We start from the raw sequence: 9,825 nt of genomic DNA, 5'->3' as shown, positions 1-9,825 counted from the left end.
AGACTAATTAAGCTAAATTTAATTACCTTTGATGTAACCTACTCAAAGTTTTAAAAAAATCATTAATATTTTCTTAAAATAAAATTTTCATTGATTTAAGCAATTCTATACGGTAAACTAAAATAAAAAAATGTTTCTTATTTTAGTATTTGGCACAAGAATAAATTGTACTGCTTTGTAGATTGTTTAAGTTATCGTAAGAATTTGTTTTTCGAGAATATTATATTGATCCTGAGTATTTTTATGATTGTTTAAATTTTGCACTTGCAATTATATAAAAAGTAAAATGGAAATTAAAATTATCTTTCTCCACTTATTTAAGTTGATAACTTGTAAAAAATATGAAATATGATACTGATTTTTTTTTTGAGAAAAAAAAGTTAATATTCTTTTTCACACTTCTTTTTATATAGCTAATTAATTTTTATATGATAAAGAAAATAATATTCAAGTTCGAATACAAACAGAAATACATGACACAACAACCTTTCCAATTGATGACAATTAAATCTAGTCTTTTTTTTCATATATAAGAGAATATTATTTTGTGAATTGAAAAATTGATCAAAATTAAATAGCTAGATTGGAACTAAATAATCTTTTTTTATACAATTTTTTTAACCGAAATAGTCTTTAAAGTACACCCTTTTCCTATAATTAATTTATTCATCAATTATATTTTTTTTCCTTGCGCAACATTTGTTGTCAATGACAGGGAAGTTGATAGGAAGGTAATGCAGTGACCTATGGTTCAAGTTGAAGAAGTCCGACCTTAACATGGCTGGACTTTGTGGAGTGTCCAAAGGTTCAAGATGAAAAACTGAAAAACCTTGAGATGGACTTGATGGTGTGGGCTATGGTTTAGAAGACAATTTTCTTTTACATTATTTTTAATTTGAATATTGAAAATTTGATACAACAACCATTCCAATTAATGACGACAGATCCATTACGTTTGCTGTGGATTGGGGCAATAATCACAAGCAAAGGGTAATCTTGAAGTTTTGCTTCTTCACTAAGGCTAGAATATAATTCTTACCAAGTTAATTAATCCTAAAAGAATTCATCGAGGCCTCGGAATATTTGATTTAATGGTGAATCACTTAATATTAATCAGGGTCAAACCTGACAACATAGTTATAAGCAAATCAATGTTTAATATATAGTACCTTTTAAGATTTAATATAATAACCTTGGCCCAAAAGCCTAACATGTTTCATCCTTTACATTATTGCACAATCCATATGCAGATATACTATATACTAAAATGTGAGCTTATACGAATAATAAACAAGAATTACCTACTAATGCAAAACTTTTTGGAGGAAATAAATAAATTAAACAACACTTTCTCAATGTTTAACTTGTTCCATTTCATTTCTATTTGTGAAATTTATCAGGCACATCAAATTGGCAAGGTGCATGGCCAGTGATTTCATTCAAGAAGAGGTAAAGATGGACTACGTGTACGACTACCTTTTTCATCTCCTGAATTCATATGCTAAACTCTTCAGATACAAACCCTCCATAAGTGCTAATGCTACAGAACTATGTGTGGAGTCAATGGTTTGTGGAGCAGAAGGATCAGTAAAGGAATTTATGATGGAATCATTGGTCAAGGTTCCTGCAAATACCGACCCTTGCACCATTCCTGCCCCTTTTGACCCTCCAACTTTGTATGCAACATTACAGAGAAAGGAAAGCTCAATTCAACAAGTTGAATCATGGGAGAAAAGTTATTGGGATAATCAAACCATAACATCTTAATGAATATTTGTTTTTCCATATTCAACTTAACTCATTCATTCTTAGACTATCTTGGAAGGATACAAGTAGAATCTAGATTATCTTGTACTTGGCTAAACATATCATATCATGCTTGACGAATTATCAGTTTTAGACTTTACGAGGAAAAAAAAATTAGTTTGTTAGTTTTGTAATGTTAGAAACTTATTATTTTTCAAAATGGAAATGCTACAAGGTAAATGTTCCACATTATCTCTATTATTCTCTTCTGAAATGCATTTGGCCTCCTTCAAAATTACCAGTATTTTTCTGCTACAACTTTAAGCAGACAACATAATTCATAGTAGTATATATGTAAAAAGATCCCCATGCATAATCCCTGAGTAGTATTGGTATATTTGAAAAACAACACTCCTGCTCCAAAATCGCATAATTTTAAAAATATGGCAACCAAAATTGAGGAATTAAAAGTTGAGATCCATGCCAACACTCTATTTTCACATATAGCCTCATAAACATCTCCATCAAAGATTGGATATCAAGTTAACTAATGAATCAAATTTGTAAAATTTGAAAATATGGGAACGAACCGAGCAATTAAAAAGTGGGATACCAAAATCATCCTCAAGTGTAATTAAAAAAAAAATAATAAGATTTTAATTTCTATTACAACAAGTCGTTATTACTTATTAGAGATAAAAGACTTTTAGGACTGAACGTACAATAAGATTTGTGTAACAAGCATATAGTTGTATGAGATTAAAGGCAAAGTGCTCACAAAAATAAATCTCCAATAAGGTTTTGCAATAATGTCTTTTGTGAGTCTGTCAGAGATTTAATACACTCGAGTGTAAATATTTTTTACACTATCAACTCATCAATGGTTTACATTTCAACGTGATATGAAAATGGTAATATATAGGTAATATTTGAGTTAAGCTCATGAAAGCCAAATTAGAAGCCCTGCAACTGCAACCAAACTTTCTAACAATCTCTTCCCGATATAAGATGCACTATTCTTAGCTGTGGCCGTTTCATCTGTCCCCTGCTTTCTACCATTCTGGGAACTTCCTTCAACTGAATGCACAAAAGAACACATTAAAAATAAATGCTAAATTTAGTACTACACCATTGAAACTCAAAAGTCAATGTCAAAAATAAATTCCAAAAATGAAATATTTTGTTGAAAGGATCACTACCAGAAGGAGTGGGCGAAGGACGGATAGAACCACCATTGGATTTCTGATCAATTTGATTAAAAGCTTGAGCTTCAGGTGATTTAGGATCCAAGTGCAGAAGTGCTGATCAAATAATTTAAAACAAGAATTTCTTGAGAAAAAATCAAACCGGCCTCAAATATTTTTAACTTCGGAGTTGAAAACTCAGAGATAACAGATACACAAACAAAGTAAAATTGGCAGATTTAGATGCCCTTGTTTTCCCCTTTAAATTGTGTTATTGTCCAGTTACGAATGAGAAAAGTAGAAAACTTTGAAGTACATGACTTGTTGACCATTCATTACATAGTAAATGGAATGTGACACTCTTTTGTTCTTTAAGGAAAATGAAAGGCTTGATAATGATAAAACTTAGACCACAAATATTCTGATTTTTTTATAGAAATATACTAAAATTGGAAGATTTAGGGTCTGAGTATTCTCAGTTAAGAAACTGTTTTATAAAATAATTTTAGACTACTTAGTAATCAATTTCTCTTCCAAAATATATAAGTTTGGAGAATCGTATCCAAAATAAGTGTTCTAAAATCCAAAAAAACAAAAACATCGGGAAAACGTTTTCTCTGCTTCTTCTGTTTTAATCTTGTTCAAGTTCCCTCTCAATTCCACATTCTGTGTCTCACATCATTCTCCACCACTAACAAGACTTATAGATCATTCATTGCATAGGAAATGGAAACATAACACTGTAGTGTAGTGTTCTTTAAGAAAAAAAGGAAGACTTAATTTGAAATTGAACATACCAGAACACTGTGAGAAATTATCAGGTGTTTTACAAAGAGAAGGGAGACCAGCAGCAATTGTCATGTTAATCTTTAAGCCAAGATCAGGATCATCCCTGTCTTTGAGAATAACGCAGACACACTTCTTGTTGGTCTTCATGGCTTGTGTGAGACCACTGCAACAATCTGCTGTGGGTGCTTTCGTGTCACCACCCAAATATGGCAGACACGTTGTAACACCTGTCAGGGATTCTGCACATCTCTGTTTGTCTTGAGCTGAATCTCCCATTGCATGACTAACCAATACCAATGTTATTGCTAACACTAGCAAGTGTGGTAGACAAGCATTTGAATCCATTTTTCAATCTTGATGAATGAATGAGTGGAGATAGATTATATTATAGTCTGTGGAACAAGTTTAGAATGAGTATATATTATTTCTCGTGGTTATTTATTTATTTATTTTTGTCTAGAGCTTAGTGTTCATATGTGTGTGAATGTGGAGAGCTTGAGGGAGACGGGGTGGAAGACAAGTTTCAAATAAATATTGAAGGTACGTCATTATTTAACGATGGAGATTTAAAATAAATTTTTTTAAATATTAAAGATTTTCTTTCAAGAAAAAATTTGTCAAAGATCAAATGGTCGAATATATATTATGAATTAAACACATTTTATTTTTTTACTCTTTTGATTCTCACCATCAAGTTTCGACTAACGTCAATTGTTGAAACTAAGGTTGTGGAGAGGGCAAAGACACTCTCTTATGCACACTCGAGACGTGGCTGATCATCTTTTCCCTCAACAACAAACCAGAACCTGCAACATCATCCCAACCATGAAGGCACAAACTACCATTAGAACGATCAACTTAGTTCAATGCTGTGATACCACTCCAACTTGATGAGAGACAATGAAGAAGGAGATTACATCATGGCAATTGGCAAATGCTAAGCTTGCAGGGGTCGGTGGCAGACTCAAGAATAATGGAATGTGTAGTGGCTTTGTCCCATACCTCCATTGCAGTTCAGTTGTGCCTGAGCTTGCTTCCCTATTTTTATTAATTTTGTTCATGTTTATTTGTGAGTTGAAATTTACTGCTGAGGACCAAAAGGTAAAAAATTATAAATATAGGAACCAAAATAAATGTTTAAAACTATAGGGACTAAAAAGAAAAATTATCACAACTATCAGGACTAAAAGGGTAGTTAAACCAAAATAAAATAAACTAGTGCAAAATAATGGGGGTGTGATTAGACACGTTTAATCCTAAATGGCTCGTTGTAGACATATATACCTCTACATATCTGTGCATTCAGCAACCACCACCATTAGTGGAATAAAATTTTAAATGCAAACCCTTCTATGGTATATTCTATATACGCATTATTAGTCTAACAATAAAATAGCTACGATACATGGAGAAGTTTGAAGCAAGACTTATAAAAGAAAAAATTATGATCTCTGTAATTATGGTAGACCAAGTTAAACACGCATTATATTTCACACTTCTTTGTATCTCACTAATTAATTTTTATATTAAAAAGAGAACAATTTCCAGATTCAAATACAATTAGAAATTAATAGACGACACAACAACCTATTTCAAATTATGACGATGAAAACTAGCCCTTTTTCATATATAAGAAAAATATCATTTTGTGAATTAAAAAAGAAACAAGAATGAAGAAAGAAAGGTGGTTGCGGCAGTATAAATAATAGAAAGAAGTAAGTTTAATATGCACAAGCAAGAAGCACTTATACAATTAAGTTGTTTCATATATGCGTTGCATGAACATGAATTCCTCCTCCATTATTTATATTGTTGTGCTTGTGGAGCTCTGGTTGTTTAGGTTACCTTGCAGAGAGAGTGTGTGCATGAAGTTTAAGAAATGCAAACCTATCCAAAGCATTTGATTGGCTACACACTCTCCAATCTCTTCCTTCTTTGACCCACCTATATTTGTCAGGATGCACACTCCCTCACTATAATGAACCATCCTTGCTCAACTTCTCATCTCTGCAAATTCTCGATCTTTCCCGTACTAGTTATTCCCCTGCCATTTCTTTTGTCCCCAAGTGGATACTCAAATTGAATAAACTTGTTTCTCTTCAATTATGGGGTAATGAAATCCAAGGTCCGATTCCTGGTGGTATTCGAAACCTCACACTTCTTCAAAATCTTGACTTGTCTTTCAATTCATTCTCATCTTCTATACCTGATTGCTTATACGGTCTTCATCGTCTCAAGTTCCTGAACCTAATGGACAACAACTTACATGGGACTATTTGTGATGCCCTGGGAAATTTGACTTCTCTTGTTGAACTTGATTTGTCATATAATCTACTTGAAGGAACCATTCCAACTTCTTTGGCTAATCTCTGCAACTTAAGGGAGATAGGTTTATCATATCTCAAACTCAACCAACAGGTTAATGAACTTTTAGAAATTCTTGCTCCTTGTATATCCCATGGACTCACAACACTTGCAGTTCAGAGTTCACAACTTTCAGGCAATCTGACAGATCAAATTGGGGCTTTTAAAAATATTGACATGCTAGATTTTTCCAACAACTTAATTGGTGGTGCTCTTCCAAGATCATTTGGAAAACTTTCATCATTAAGATATCTCTATCTGTCTATTAATAAATTCAGTGGAAATCCATTTGAAAGTATTGGATCACTCTAAATTGTCATCTCTGCGTATTGATGGCAATAATTTTCAAGGAGTTGTCAAGGAAGATGATCTTGCAAATCTTACAAGCTTGAAGGAGTTTCATGCATTAGGGAACAATTTCACTTTAAAAGTTGGTTCCAATTGGCTTCCTAGTTTTCAGCTTACCTGTTACAAGCAGAAATGTAAACCTGGTTTCGAGGACCAGGTACCTCCCACACAGCAAAATTCAGAAAGGATAATTCTTCATTGCCTTGCTTGATTTATTACAAGTATTATTTATACTAATCCTTAATAACAGAATGTATGTCTTTTTGTGCCTAGAGGATATTACAGGATCAGAGTTTGTTATGCTTGTCTCCTACTACTCGACAAGTTCCAAGCAAGGCTAATTGACTAATTTCCCCAATTCACCCTCAAACGTAGTCTTTGAGGTATGTAGGCTTAGCTATTCTTCTCTTGGGCTTGTTTCCTACTAGCACCCATGTGTCCTGTTTCTCTGTTGCTGTTTGCACCTCTTCGTGAATATCTGCTCCTGCTTGTGTGTTATGATCTGCTTCTCTATCACCCCGTGGCCCTTGGAGAATCACCTTGCCCTCAAGGTGATATTGTTGACAAAGCTGGTCCCAATCCTCCCAAGATGTGTCGTCGAGAGAAAGACCATCCCATTGAACCAAGACTTCCCAATTGGCGGGATTAGTGGAGGACTTGCAGTAGTCAAGAATAGCTGTTGGGGTGATGAGTGGTTGATCATCAATAAATGTAGCTGGTAGAGTGGCTATCTTAACATCATCAGGAACACCTCGAAATGGCTTGAGTAAGGAACAGTGAAAAATTGGGTGGATCTTGGTGCCTTCTGGGAGTTGTAAACGATATGCAGCCCCACCAATCTTTTCGAGAACCTTAAAAGGGCCATAAAACCGTTTGGCCAATTTGCCGGAAGTAGCCTGAGAATCCCGGGCTGATAGTTGACGATAAGGGCGAAGCCGGAGTAAGACCCAATCATCAATAGCATAGGTCACCTCTCGTCGTTTAGTGTCAGCATAGGCTTTTATGGAGGCCTGTGCCTTTAGTAATTTCTTACGAATAGCACGAAAACTTTCCTCACAGTCAGTTAGCAACTCATCTACGGCAGCAATGGAAGATGAACCCTGTAGGTAATTAGGAAAATTGGGAGGTTTTCTTCCAAAGGTCAGCTCATAAGGAGTGGTGCCAGTGGCTGCAACCCACGAAGTATTGTGGGACCACTCTGCCCACGGAAGCAGCCTTCCCCATGATCGTGGCCGATGATGAACAAACACGTGGAGGTACTGCTCAATAACACGATTGAGGACCTCGGTTTGGCCATCGCTCTACGGGTGATAGGCAGAGCTCATACGGAGGTGAGTGCCACTTAATTCGAAGAGTTCCCTCCAAAATTGGCTGACAAATAACGGATCACGATCAGAGACTAAACTCCAAGGTACCCCGTGAAGCTTGACGATGATGTTAATGAACAGAACAGCAACCGAATAGGCAGAGTGATGTTGGGGAAGCATGCCCAAGTGGATTCCTTTGGAGAAGCGATCCACAGCGACCAAGATGACTGTGTTGCCATGGAAGGGTGGAAGCCCGACAATGAAGTCCAGGGAGAGATCCTCCCAAGGACGATGGGGCGCCGGTAACGGGCAGAGCAAACCAGCTGGTTTCTTTGTTTTGTACTTTGTGTACTGGCAGTCCACACACTTGTTCACGAATTGGGTGACGTCGGCACGAAGTCCTTCCCAATAAAAGTTCTCTGAAACACGAGCTAGAGTCTTGGCGATGCCGGCATGACCCCCAGTGGGGGTAGCATGAAACTCAGTGAGCAGGGTGGGGATCAATGGAAAATTGTGAGGGAGCCAAATGCGGCCACGATACAGGATCAGAGCACCAGAAATGGATAAGTCAGGGTGAGATTCTGGGGAATTACGAATGTCATCTCGGCGTTGGCGATAAGTGGAATCAGCTTCAAGCTGATGGTGGAGCTCAGTCAAGAAGTGAGGGCCAGTGACCGAAAGCAATAATGAAACAGAGGGCCCGTGTTCTGGTAAACGAGAAAGGGCATCAGCTGCCGGATTGTGGCTGCCAGAGCGATATTGTATCTCGTAATCGTACCCCATAAGTCTTACAAGGTATAAATGCTGTTCTGGAGTCTGAATAACCTGGGTGATGAGCTCCTTGAGGCTCCGATGATCTGTGATGATGGTGAAATGATGGCCCAAGAAGTATTGGCGCCATTTTTTCACGGCCACAGTAATCGCGAACAACTCCCTGACATAAGTGGATGAACGAAGCAGCTTTTCACTAAATGGCTTGCTGTAGAAGGCAATGGGGTGGCCTTGCTGGGATAGAACTGCCCCCATGCCCACCCCCGAAGCGTCGGTCTCCACCGTGAAAGGCAATTTAAAATCCGGCAAAGCCAGCACCAGAGCTGAAGAAAAGGCAGATTTGAGATGATCAAATGCGAGTTAGGCCTCCTTGGTCCACTAAAATGGACCAATTGTAGTGGCTTTAACCAATGGGGCTGCTATTGTTGCATACCCTTTAATGAATCTCCGGTAAAAGCCCGCAAGGCCCAAAAAACTGCGGAGAGCCTTAGTTGATCGAGGTGAAGGCCAGTGGATAATGGCAGTGACTTTCGTAGCCAGAGGTTCGACACCTTTATGGGAAACTAAGTGTCCCAAGTACTCAACCTGAGATTGACCAAAGAAGCATTTAGAAATTTTCAGAACAAAATGGTTGTCGAGGAGTACCTGAAAAGCAATATCAAGATGAAGCAAATGATCTTCGAGAGAGCTGCTGTAAATCAGAATATCATCGAAGAAAACGATGATGAACTGACAGAGATATGGCCGGAATAACATGTTGATGGTCGCCTGAAAAGAGGATGGGGCGTTGCAGAGCCCAAACGGCATAACTTTGAATTCATAATGTCCGTGATGTGTCCGAAAAGCTGTCTTAGGGATGTCATCAGGGTGCATTCGAATTCGATGGTATCCCTGAAGAAGATCGAGTTTCGAGAAACAGCATGCACCACCCAACTCATCAAGAAGCTCATCAATGGTGGGTATCGGAAAACGATCGCGAATCGTGAGGGCATTCAGGGCCCTGTAGTCCACACAAAACCGCCATGATCTATCGTGTTTCTTTACCAACAAAACAGGGGATGAAAACGGGCTAGTACTGGGTTGAATTAAGCCTTGTTGGAGCATGGCGTCTACCTGGGTCTCAATCTCGTGCTTTTGGTAGTGAGGGTACCGGTAAGGCCTCACATTAATTGGGGTTGCTTGAGGTAAGAGGTGGATATGGTGATCAGTGGCACGAGGGGGGGGGGGGGGTAAGGTCTGTGGAGGCTGAAATAAGGCTTCATACTTCAAGAGCAAGGGTCGAAATGCATCAGGAATGTGCTCAGTCAACTCGGGTG

General features: G+C 37.5%; 2 protein-coding genes across 2 annotated transcripts; one reads left to right on the top strand and one right to left on the bottom strand.

Annotated features, from left to right (window-relative positions):
* Positions 1-2,520: 2,520 nt before the first annotated feature.
* LOC114389127 (protein YLS3-like) lies at positions 2,521-4,143 on the bottom strand. The gene is made up of 3 exons (XM_028349728.1): positions 3,728-4,143; positions 2,946-3,047; positions 2,521-2,823 (listed from the first exon to the last, which is right to left on the bottom strand). Exons 1-3 carry the CDS (start codon positions 4,062-4,064, stop codon positions 2,687-2,689), a joined length of 576 nt encoding a protein of 191 aa, XP_028205529.1. The 5' UTR covers positions 4,065-4,143; the 3' UTR covers positions 2,521-2,686.
* Positions 4,144-4,619: 476 nt separating this feature from the next.
* LOC114390021 (receptor-like protein 53) lies at positions 4,620-6,776 on the top strand. The gene is made up of 4 exons (XM_028350711.1): positions 4,620-4,731; positions 5,677-6,219; positions 6,362-6,588; positions 6,705-6,776. The coding sequence occupies exons 1-4, from the start codon at positions 4,620-4,622 to the stop codon at positions 6,774-6,776; spliced, it is 954 nt and encodes a 317-aa protein (XP_028206512.1).
* Positions 6,777-9,825: the final 3,049 nt, after the last annotated feature.

Source organism: Glycine soja, chromosome 16 (assembly GCF_004193775.1).
Source record: "Glycine soja cultivar W05 chromosome 16, ASM419377v2, whole genome shotgun sequence".
Classification (NCBI taxonomy): domain Eukaryota; kingdom Viridiplantae; phylum Streptophyta; class Magnoliopsida; order Fabales; family Fabaceae; genus Glycine; species Glycine soja.
The sequence above is the reverse complement of the archived record's forward strand: the minus strand, read 5'-3'. Positions and strand labels throughout refer to the sequence as shown.

Coding starts and splice junctions, on each gene's coding strand:
- LOC114389127 (XM_028349728.1), bottom strand. CDS start 4,064: ATGGATTCAAATGCTTGTCTACCACACTTGCTAGTGTTAGCAATAACA. Junction 3,048..3,727: donor TAATTTCTCACAGTGTTCTG/GTATGTTCAATT, acceptor TTATTTGATCAG/CACTTCTGCACTTGGATCCT. Junction 2,824..2,945: donor TCCTTCGCCCACTCCTTCTG/GTAGTGATCCTT, acceptor TTGTGCATTCAG/TTGAAGGAAGTTCCCAGAAT.
- LOC114390021 (XM_028350711.1), top strand. CDS start 4,620: ATGAAGAAGGAGATTACATCATGGCAATTGGCAAATGCTAAGCTTGCA. Junction 4,732..5,676: donor TGTCCCATACCTCCATTGCA/GTTCAGTTGTGC, acceptor TATATTTGTCAG/GATGCACACTCCCTCACTAT. Junction 6,220..6,361: donor TCAGAGTTCACAACTTTCAG/GCAATCTGACAG, acceptor TAATAAATTCAG/TGGAAATCCATTTGAAAGTA.